We start from the raw sequence: 11,580 nt of genomic DNA, 5'->3' as shown, positions 1-11,580 counted from the left end.
CTGCGAGGTGTAAGTGGGGACAACACCTTCAGCACCTTCAGTGGCTGCCGGAGCCAGGCTCCGTGACAAGGACTTTGTTTGGCCCTCACAGTAAATCTTCCAGGTAGTTATGATTTGTATGAGTGCAAAGATGGAGGCTCAGAGCAGGTACGTTACCTTCCTAAGAAGACGATGATGACGGTGAGGACAAGCATTTAAACAAAAATAATTTCAGGCTATTTTGCAAAGCCAGGTGATTCGCAGCTTGTTCCTGAAAAGGAGACCTTTATTCGGGAGCAGAATTGGTGGCAAGGCAGATTGTAGAGAAGGTTGGGAGGTGTGAATCAGTCAGGGAACCAAATATTATTCAAAGGTCTTTGGGGTGTTTCCAGATTCCAGACATCACTGAACCTTCATGAAGTCCCTCTAGAGGAAAGTGGCATTTCTCCTTTCAGTAAAACCTCTGCCCTCAGAATCCAGGTGATTCATCTTGTACCTCCGGCTCGTCTGCTGTAGCAGACTTCACTGGATTCAGACTGTGGACTAGCTACTCAACAACGCTCACTGTCGGCATTCCGAGGGAGGGCAGAGAAGGAAGCTGGAGATGAGAAGGGGCGGCACAAGGTGTGTGGAGTAGCTGGGACGGGTGGTGTCCGCTGGACACTTATTTAGGAAGGATCTGAGGCTGTTTTGACAGCTAATCCAAGTCTTTAGAAGTCAGGTGACATGACCCAAGAAGAAAGAGAAGCAGAGTCCTAGAGCTATAGGTTGAATCTATTCACGTTGATTCAGTAGTGATGAATCAGAATGCCATGTCCTTCCCTAGAGTCAGCTGTACAGCAGGGCAGAGGGTGTGATGGCGCAAAGGGGGCAAAATGAGAGCTGTGATGGACTGACCTTTAGCTTCCCACATGGCAGAGCTGACTTTGAAGTTTAGCCTTTCACTGAGATGTGAAAAGAAAGGGGCAAAGTTCCCTAAACTCTTAACAAGATGCCCTAACCGACCATTCCATACCCACCCTTTCCTTGGTTATCTGATGTTTCAAAAGGCTAATGGCGCTCAAAGTACACCTTACCGAGGAGCAATCTTAGGTTCCCAGGTCAGCTCCATTCTGAAGGCCTTCGAGATGATCGTGAATATTGTCGAGCACTTCCCATGTGGCCCCACTGCGCTGAGCTCTCTGCAATACCCCATTTAACCTCAGAGCAGCCCTATGAAGAAGTTATTGTCATTTTGCAGAAGAGGAAAGGCTGAGAGAGGTCAAGTTTACTTGCCCAAGGCACGTGGCTAACAGTTGGCAGAGTCTTTTTTGAGCTCAGGTCATCCTGAGTCCAGAGCCCAAGTACATGTCTATGATTAAGGATGACTCATCCCATGAACCGCATGCGATATATAAACCCCGTGTGTTTATATATTTCCCTTGGGAACTCTGATTGGTATCTCAAAGAGAATTAAGAGCCATTGCCCTGGAGGAAGGAGAGCCCAGTGCCAGCCACGGGAACCTGATGCCCAGGGTGGGACAACAGCTCCCTTTCCCCTCCTCAGAAGGGCTTCCCACCTGCCTGGACACCCTTCCTGATGCTGAGAGCCTTGCTTCCCGCAGTCGAAGGCGGGCTGTGGTGGGGGGGGGGGGTGGGCAGTGTACCGCATCTTTCAGCTGTGCGATCCCCAGCTCTTTCTGCTTTGTTGTCTGCTGTGCTGGGAGCGGCCACCGTGCTATTCTAGGCCCCCGTGTTAGCCACACGGCAGAAGCTGGCCCCACAGCCCAGTGTCTGCAGCAGCTTGTTTTGCTCAACTCGGGCCGCTGACAGTAACAGCCTGGGCACCTGAGCTCTTGAGGCCACTTGCTCATTCTTTGTGGGAAGGAAGTGTTACTTAAGCATGAGCACTTGACTGACAAGAATGGTGTTTGCACAGATTGCAATAAACAGCTTCCCTCAACCCCAGATACTCCCCCTGTGCCTCCCCTCCCCCAGATAACACTCATAGAGCAGATTGCCTTACAGGCTTGGATCTGACCTTCCCAACTGGCGAGCCATGGGACACTGGTGGGCCAAGACATACTGATGTCTCAGCCCTCACAGTGCTGGGTGTGCTCACGGCCAGCCCCACCTAGGGCATTCAGTGTGTCATATAAATACTATTATTCTCAGGGTCACGATGTCAACGAGGTTGCAACGCAGCGACACAGGCAACTTGCACCTTTATCAGCAAGAGCATCCCAAGAACATTTAAGAATCAGATAGAAAGGGTGAAGGTCCTCAGAGAGGCGGCAGCTCTAAATTCCCAGAACTTTCAACCCCATAGGAAACATCACTATTTCCCAGCTGGTTAGAAGCGTAGCTCAGAGCAAAGATTTAGACGTACGCTGTCCAATACTGTGACCAGTAGCTACGCGTAGCAACTGAGCACTTGAAATGAAGAAAGTCTGCACTAAGACGTGTTTAAGTACAAAACACATGCCAGGGCTTCCCTGGTGGCGCAGTGGTTGAGAGTCCGCCTGCCAATGCAGGGGACACAGGTTCGTGCCCCGGTCCGGGAAGATCCCACATGCCGCGGCGCGGCTGGGCCTGTGAGCCATGGCCGCTAAGCCTGCGCGTCTGGAGCCTGTGCTCCACAACGGGAGAGGCCACAACAGTGAGAGGCCCGCGTACTGCAAAACAAAACAAAACAAAAAACAGAAAAAAAGCACATGCCAAATTTTGGAGACTTAGTATGAAGAAAATAACATAACCTCTCAATTTTTAAAATATGGATTACATGTTGAAATGATAATATTTCAGATAAACTAGCTAAGTATTTCTACTTGTTTCTTTTAATCTTCAAATCTGTCTGCTGGGAATTTTAACATTACCCAAGTGGCTCACACTCTATTTTTCATGGACAACACTGATTTAGACCAAAGATCCTCTGTCTTAATGCCTATAGGCCACACGTGAAAGGTGGTGTTACCCAGTGTCAGCATGTTATAACTGCTCTGGGTGAACGTGAAAACAATGAGGTCTTTGACCTGTTCCTCCGGGTTCTGTAGGTTTACATACCTCCATTCAACAGAGGTCATGATCTTCTTGACGGAAGCAATAGTTCCTTATTATAGAACTGCTACTGTTCACTGACTTGTTCCGGGCCAGGCACTATGCTGTGTGAAAACTTGTCCCAGCCACAGCTTCAGTCTCATTCCAAATCCGTGCGCCCCACCCTTCTGCTACACTGCCTCTTACAGGGGAGTGTGGGAGAAATTTCAGACAGGAGCATCAATACTTTGGGGGTGCCATGCTCACACCTCCCCCCTTGCCAAGCCTTTAAGAACATCGTCCTCTGCTTTGCAGCCTTGGTTCCCTGGGCTCGCAACGTGGGGGAACATCACTGAGTGCCTGGCTAGGGAGCAATTTGGGAGCTTTTAACACGAGCAGAGCGGAAACGCCAGGAAGTGGGAGGGGTACTGGTCTCTGTAGACCAGAAGCTGAAAAGGGTGGAGGAGCCAGAGGGACATCCTGCCTGGCTTTATATAGCTACGCACCAGAGAGACGCCACCCAGATGACAAGCCTGGTGCTACCCAGGTCCCCTATTGGCTTGGATGGAGAAGCATGTCATTTTAATGGGTTGAAAGTGTATAAGCCCCAGAGGAAGATGCGTTAAGGCAAGGACACATTCTTTATTTGCTCAGTGTTTGGACACTGTGACAACAAAGGTGTTCTTGGAACACTTAAAATTTTATGGAAAGTCATTCCATCACTGCTAAATATTTAGTATCTTGATTACTGAGCAGACACCTGCCTCTCCTCCTTACTAGTTTCTAGGTTTTGCTCTTCATGCTAAGGCTAATTAGGGGTTGGGGACAGTAATCTGGGAGGCAGAATCAAAAAACACAGAATAAATCTTCAGATCGGAAATCTGACATTTAGGCTGGATCAATCTGCTAAACTTCCGATTAGATCTGTAGCCAGAAGAAAACTTGAAAGTATTGATTAGAAGCTCCAGGTTGTCAAAAGCAACTACTCAGACATCAAAAACCCATTCCTGGTAAAAATGGGCACGAGAAAGAGCAACACATTACAGGCCAGAGGAAGAGCCTATTTCAGTAGCACAGGACGAATAGCGAGAGTTTGAAGTACAGATGAGACAGGCAGCGTCCCCAGGAGGGAGGATTCTCCTCCCTCACATCAACCTTTTCAGAAACAATCAGCATGTCCTCATCAGAAAGCCAAGGCCGGCGCCCCATCCTCGGCTTTCTGGGAGTAGTCTGCGCACAGGTACCTAAAGGAGTGGCTTTTGGATTCAAGGAATTGCCTTTTGTTGCAGATCTAAGAAACACAATCTCCCCTTTACGCAAGTTCAACCTTTACTCCACTCTCCTACGGCTCTTTAGACATTACTTACCAGGAGATTCTTTTTACTTGACTGCATCACAACTATTGGCCAGTGCTGAGAACACGACAGGGAAGTTTGAAGTTCGTACCCCGGTAGGTAATAGCCACTTTTGACTTGCGCTTACTTGTAGGATGGCTGGTACAAGGTATGCTAGACCTTCAGGAAGGCTCCCTTTAGGAACCTGTAAGCAAGACCTGGAAAGAAACTGCGGCCATCACCGAGCATGGAGTATTTGGTTAGTTATGAATCCACCAGGGTCCTGGGGTTTTAGGGCAAGAAGCTGGTAAGGTCCGAAGTCTCAGCCCTCTGCCATTCCCTCAGCCCACTTCACAGATCAGAAAACGGAGGCTCAGATGCAGTCTTACAGACTCTGGAAGCCTGAGGGTGTTGCCTCTTCCCAGAACACACCGTGAGGTGGGAGAAAGTGTGAGGGCAGAAGTGATGGCTGCCTCTCCCTCGGTCTTTCCCTCCAGGTGGGAAACTCCAGCCTGACTTTATTGTATTCCGAGTGAGCCAAACACCTGTTTCTGTTTCACCTTCCGGAGAAGTTCCAACCCACATCATTTCAAACGTTTCCGTTTTCTCTAAACGTGATGAGGCCACAGATTTACAAATTGAAGGGAGGGAGGGGCAAATGGGAGGGGAGGAAGGACAGGTAGAAAAAAGCTAGTCCCATCACCCTGGATGCTAATCTCATCTGATTTTGTATGCTGAACAGCTGGCCCTATATCTGATTTATGGCCCAGCTGGTCAGCAGTGAGGAAACTATAAATTAGGAAAAGAGAATCCTCCCTCTGTAATAATCTTTTCAGGAAACAGAGATGGGATAACATATCTGGGAATCAAAATGCTAACATAGGGAGCCAAGCTCTGCATCTCTGGGGGCCAAGCACAGATTACTTTTGTTCCAAAGCATGGTGGGATAAAACAACATGGCCTCCCCCATCTACCACCACTGGTAACTGGCAGGCATAAGAATCTCCTAGAAGAGAGCAGGGCTGGAGAAGCAAAGTGGAGAACAGTGTGCCCCCTCCAGCAGCCACAGTCCCTACCAATCTCCCTGGTTTTAACCTCAGGCCTTGCCACTCCAGCCAATCAAGCACTTCGTACAAAGTGGGTGGGCCTGTTACCATGGCAATGGTTTCCAGACGATGATCGCCATTACCTAGACCACCTGCATCTCTGTCTCCCTCTCCCTCTGAGGGCAGTGGAGACATGGAAGGGGCTTAGTTCAGCAGAGAATAAGCCAAGTACATAGAAGTGTGAGACCAACGTGACGTGCTCCTGACCCAGGAATTCCGACAGCCTGAGTTTACCTCCCTGTGATTTCACTCTGCAAATACAAGTCTGTAGGGTTTATCTTCAATTGAAACGTTCACTTTTCTTCCTTATTGCAAAGACATGAAGATAAAAATATGAGAATTAAGCAGAGAAGAAAAAGCACCCAGAACTCCTATCGCCCAGAGTTTTTATTCGTTTGGTGTGTATAATATTTGTTATGCAACTTTATGTGCTTTGTAAAAACACAACAAAAAATGGAATACTATTCATGTCGTTTGAAAGTGTGCCTCCTCTCTTAATAATTGTGACTATTTTTCTAAGTCAGTAAGTGCACATTTAATATATCATTTTTAATGACTGCCCTCCTCAGTCACATGGATTCACTCCATGTTACTCATCTAGGCCCCTACTATTGAACATGGGGGTTGTGCCTAATTTTTGAAAAAAATTAGAGAGGGAAAAATAGAGAGTGAAAGTAACATGTCTTAGGTTACACCACTGATATGTGATGGAGTCAGAATTCCAGCCTAGGCCATCTGTCTACACTTGAGTGGTTCCCATGATTCTTATTTTACTAGTGGAGAGGGATCTGGGGGGTGGAGAGGGGGTTATGTGGCTTGCCAAGGACCATGGAGTTTGACAGTGGTGTCACTGGATCAATTACCAGGGTCCTGCTGGCTCCCTGTCCCAGCCTCCTTGCACAGATTTCTGCTTCTAGATGTGTTAGGACAGACTCTGGAAAGGGAAGTTTTCGGTTAATTAACAGCACTGAAGAGAAAGCAAGCTGTGGTCCTCAGGGAACTGCGCGCTATCATTTAAGCTCTGGGCACAAGTGGTCAGGAGGCTAAGCCTCTCAGGGTTCTGCAGTGATCCAGGTGTTAGACTCCATCCATGGCTCCCAGGACAGGTGCTGAGGCCCCACTCGGATCTGGGCCCTGTTTGGGGGTTGAATGCCGAGCTGGCCACCCAACCTTAGTTCTGATGCTCCTTGTCAGTGTCCTGGTGATGTGGCTTGAGGCTGCTAAACTCACTGCGGGGTTCCAGGCCCCCTGGAACATCTCCCATCCATTCAATGTGCAGAGGCTGGGTGCCGGACTCCAGGTTGCCATGGACAAGATCAACTCTGAGCTGGCAGACTTCGGAAATTTCAGCTGGGAGTTTACTTACACCAACTCAACCTGCAGCGCCAAGGAGTCTCTTGCTCTTTTCATCAACCAGGTCCAGAAAGAAGAAATTTCTGCCCTGTTTGGACCAGCATGCCCAGAAGCAGCAGAGGTAGAGTATACAGCCTTCTAAGAAACTCTGAGTTTCCATTGGAAAGGGTGGTCTTAAAGATGATGGTATAGACTTGAATAATCTCTGGACTTGGATGACATTATTATAAATAATAACTGTGTAAGTCTTGTGTACCATTTCTTTGAGATGTAATTAGACCATGCAATTAGAACAATGAATACTCTCTTTAAAGAAAGCCTCTCAAATCAATTGCTGTTAGTTCACTCACTTGATGTTGACTAACAAACTTGTTGATTGTTTGGCCTTGGTGCTGTCGGATATGGACTCGTCATTCACTCCAACATTGCCAGCCACGTGGCTCAGAAAAATGAAGAAGAAATTGAATGCCTGGCTTTAAATAGAAAAATAACATCTGTTTGTGTAGGTTTCCCTTTGGCATGTATAATAAATTATTCAGTGATGGGAAAGAAAGAGGGAAAGGATGAAGTATGACAGATTGCCATAAGCTAAGGCAAGAAAATGAGAGATGTGAATGATTTGTGTTTGTTTAGCTAATGAGATTAGCTTTGTTGATGTCCTTGGGTATCTTGTGCTCTGAGAGGTATAGATGCAAAGGCTGAATAGATGAGGCAGCACAGTTCTCACGTTCAAAAATACCGCAGAACTATCATTAGTGGGTGTTATAGAGTTAAGTTTACATTTGAATTTGAATCTTAGTGTCTCCTAGAATTCCCCATTTGACACATTCCCCATTTGATTCACAAAGCCTACCCATTCTTCAAAGTCAAGCTCAAATGCCACGGAGCCTTTCTTTATCTCTCTACCCTCATCGTTCACATCTCTAATTCCCAAATCAGAAGTAATTTCTTACTTCTCTAAGCTCCTCTAAATCTATTGTCTATAAATATTGAAAGGCATATTTAACTCTACAGCTTTTTTTACACGTCTTAACTCCTGTAATAGTTGATCACGAGATCTTTTTAAGAGGAAGGTCTCTGAAGTTCCCTGTAAATAGCAGGCTCCTAGTGGAAAACGAATAAGGAACAAATTAAGAAAAAGCGAGTAGTACCTATGAGTGTGCGCTAGCCTGCTCCACTATTTGCTAGTTTTGGAACTTATTAATACATTTCTGTGCCCCCATGTTTTCATCTCTAAGATGAGATGATAATACCTACCTGATAGAAAATGTAAGAATTGAGATAATATATGTAAGCTCTTAGTCGAGTGCTTGGCACATAGTAATCACTAAATAAATGCTGGCTATTGTTACTCTTGTGCTCTGAGGTTTTACATCCTTAAGTTGCATCCAAGACGTTATCATCAATATTCCAAAAGCGAGGGGAAGTATGACCCATAGACTCACCGAATCCAAAGTTTATGCAGATATTTTACAATGGGGCTGGAGTGTAGCAAAATTCAATTATGGAAAGACATCCCTTTGGTTACTTTCAAGGTTATTGGTTTGCTGGCTCCCCCATGTTTGACTTTGTTGGACAAACAGCAAAACTGGAGAACAACTTCTTGTATGACACCTGTGTGAAACTTGTGCCACGCATGCACAGAGTTGGTGATGTGCTCCAGAAAAGCCTCCAGTACCTGGGCTGGAAACACACTGGGATGTTTGGAGGTCACTCTGGGACTTCCTCCTGCGATGGAGTGGATGAGTTGTGGACGGTTGTAGGGAATGAACTCAAATCCCATTTCACCATCACCGCCAGCATGAAATACACCAACCACAATCCAGCCTTCCTTCGAGAGAATCTTAGAAGCCTGTCATTGATTTCCAGGGCTAAGTAGGAAAGAATCTTCTGTTGCTTATGTTTAGAGGGGCAAATAGAAAACAATGATTGAAAAAAAACCTAAGAATTTTTCATTTTTCTATGAGGGTAAAAAGCAGATGAAAACAGAGTATAAAATTAAGGATACATAAAAGCATTACCAACCAACAAAAACTTTTTTTTTTGTCTAGAGTGAAATCTTCGATGCTATAGTGTCATGATGTACAGAGTAATTTCTGGAAGCACCTGCTAGGTGGGCTGGGTCTTGGACTTGGATGTTCGTTCAGAGAATGGGCTCTGGAGACAGACATCCCTAGGTTTGAAACCCGCCTCTGACACTTTCTAGCTGTGTGTTCTTGAGCAAGTAGCTTAACCTCTCTGTGCCTCAGGTACCTTATCTGTAAAACAAAGACAATCATCTTACCTACCTCATAGAATGGTGAGGATTAAATAAGATCATGCCTGTAAAGTGCTGGACATAGTAACTGATCAACACGCCATAGTGAATATTGTTGTTGTGGTGCCTCTAAGCCTCTACTTTCTAGCAGGAATTAGTAGCGCACTCCTTTCTCTTCTTCCAATAAACCAGGCTCCTTCTGGCTTTGGGACTTTGGGACTTGGTATCCCTTGGCTTGGAGTTCCACTGCAATCCCACCTCATCCCACACAGTGTTCTTTCCATAGGTAGCTTGCTCTCATCCTTCCAGACTCAGCCCAGAGCCCATCCCATCTCCTGTGAGGGGCCTTTCCCAACTACTTGACATGGAGCGATTCCCCCTCCCCACATTAGTATCACAGCATTCTTTTCCCCTTTCATTCATCAGAATCTTGAACGATCTCTCTAATCTCTTCACTTGTATATTGTCTGTCTTAATGTCAGCTCCCTGAGAACAAGGACCTTCTCTTTTGCTCACTGTTGTATCCTATGCTTAGTGCATTGCCTGGCACCTAGCTCGAGCTCAGGTAAATAGACTAAAATTTATCTCATTCAAAAAATAAGTCACTAAGGACTTCCCTGGTGGCGCAGCAGTTAAGAACCCACCTGCCAATGCAGGGGACACAGGTTCAAGCCCTGGTCTGGGAAGACGCCACATGCCACGGAGCAACTAAGCCCATGCGCCACAACTACTGAGCCTGCGCTCTAGAGTCTGTGAGCCACAACTACTGAAGCCCGCGCGCCTAGAGCCCCTGCTCCACAACAAGAGAAGCCACCGCAATGAGAAGCCCGCGCACCACAACGAAGAGTAGCCCCCGCTCACCGCAACTAGAGAAAAGCCCCAGAGCAGCAACGAAGACCCAGCGCAGCCAAAATTAAATAAATAAATTTATTAAAAATAAATAAATAAATCACTAAAATAGATAACCAACAAGGACCAATTGTATAGCACAGGGAACTATACTCAGTATTTTTAACAACCTATAAGGGAAAAGAATCTGAAAAAGAATATATATATGTGTGTGTGTGTGTATATATATATATATATATATATGTATATCTATATCTGAATTACTTTGCTGTACACCTGAAACTAACACAACACTGTAACTCTATCATACCTCAATTAAAAATTCTGAAGCAAAAAAAAAAGCATGCTCCAATTTAAAAATAAATACATAACAATAAATCAGTATTTCATTTTTGTTCCCTCAAAAAGCATGCTGATGTGTTTGGATGGAAGAAAAATACCATGGCCTACTCCTTTTCCCCCCATCCCATCTCAGACAGCCTCAATGCTCCTGGTTCTAGGTCCTCCGTCAACGCAACCTACCTGATGATGAGTCACAAGCCAGATCTATTGCTCTGAGTCAGTTAAACGAAGAAACTAGAGCACGGAAGTGGTCTCAAACTTTTTCGATTTGTGCTTTGGGAGAGAGCTGCAGCGAAGACTTTAGTTCCGCAAGACGAAAGCTGCCAGTTTGTATGCTACCGGCATGGTTAAAGGAGGACACGCTCTGGGAACAGTTTAGACCTTCCTATTTCCTAAAGCATGCTCAAGAAAAGACAAAGTTCATGTCTCATTTCTAGTGGTTTTAGGCTAGACTTTAAAACGTGTGTATCTGTGTGTGTGTGTGTGTGTGTGTGTGTGTGTGTGTACACATGTGCAACTGGCTGACTGTCTTCTCTTACAGTTCTTATCTTAATCTGCAGCTCAGAAGATGCAAAACTTATCCTGCTGGCTGCAGAGAACCTGGGACTCCACACAGGAGACTTCATCTTTATCATTTTGCAGCAGCTGGAGGTGGGTGCTGATAAGAGTCAACGGCTCCCGCAGGAAGAGGTAACAAGCATGCAGCACTTGCTATGCACCAGATGCATTAGCTCACTGAACACTCAACCCTAGGAGGCAGCTACTCTTGTGTCCTCAACTTAAGATCAAGAGACTGAATTGAAAGAACCTACCCAGAGTTCGTTTGCACGGTTTCTGGGACGGGGACCCGGGCCTTGAACCACGTTGCTGGTTCTGGAGCCTGGTCCTCTGTAGTCTACATCAGCAAACACCAGCTGAGGAAAAACCATCATTCCTCCCGGGAGGCTGAGACCTCCCCAGAGGCTCTCAAACTCGGTGGCTCTCACTTTCTTTTCTTCCATGGCCACCTGTGTTTGAGCCCCAACAATGGCCTGGAGAAACCAACACTCTGGTCTAATGAGGCAATCTGTAGGTGGTTTGGTTCCTTTGGTAACGATAGGGATGGCTGACATGTACCACGTACCTCCCATGAGTACCGAGTTATACATTATACCTGCATCGGTGTGCTGGATTTTCCCAACAGCCCCGTGAGGTAGATAGAGAGTCCATGCGTGGTTTACATGCATCATTGCATTCAGTATTTCCAACAGCCTTATAAGGTACAGATTATTAGCGTTCCAACTCGCAGATGAAAAAATTGAGGCTTAGAGAAATAGGGTACCTTATCCAAGATCTTGGACCTCTT

General features: G+C 46.1%; 1 protein-coding gene across 1 annotated transcript in view; it reads left to right on the top strand.

Moving 5' to 3' along the window:
• Positions 1-6,524: 6,524 nt before the first annotated feature.
• Positions 6,525-11,580, top strand: part of LOC132506949 (guanylate cyclase 2G-like) — a 42,596-nt gene continuing 37,540 nt past the window's right edge. The window contains 4 exon segments of the mRNA XM_060125773.1: positions 6,525-6,908; positions 8,323-8,338; positions 8,341-8,656; positions 10,775-10,886. Coding sequence (XP_059981756.1) covers positions 6,525-6,908; positions 8,323-8,338; positions 8,341-8,656; positions 10,775-10,886 — 828 coding nt within the window.

The sequence above is a fragment of the Lagenorhynchus albirostris genome, chromosome 16, assembly GCF_949774975.1.
Source record: "Lagenorhynchus albirostris chromosome 16, mLagAlb1.1, whole genome shotgun sequence".
In the NCBI taxonomy this organism is placed as follows: domain Eukaryota; kingdom Metazoa; phylum Chordata; class Mammalia; order Artiodactyla; family Delphinidae; genus Lagenorhynchus; species Lagenorhynchus albirostris.
Note: the sequence above shows the minus strand (reverse complement) of the source record. Positions and strands in the feature narration are given on the sequence as shown.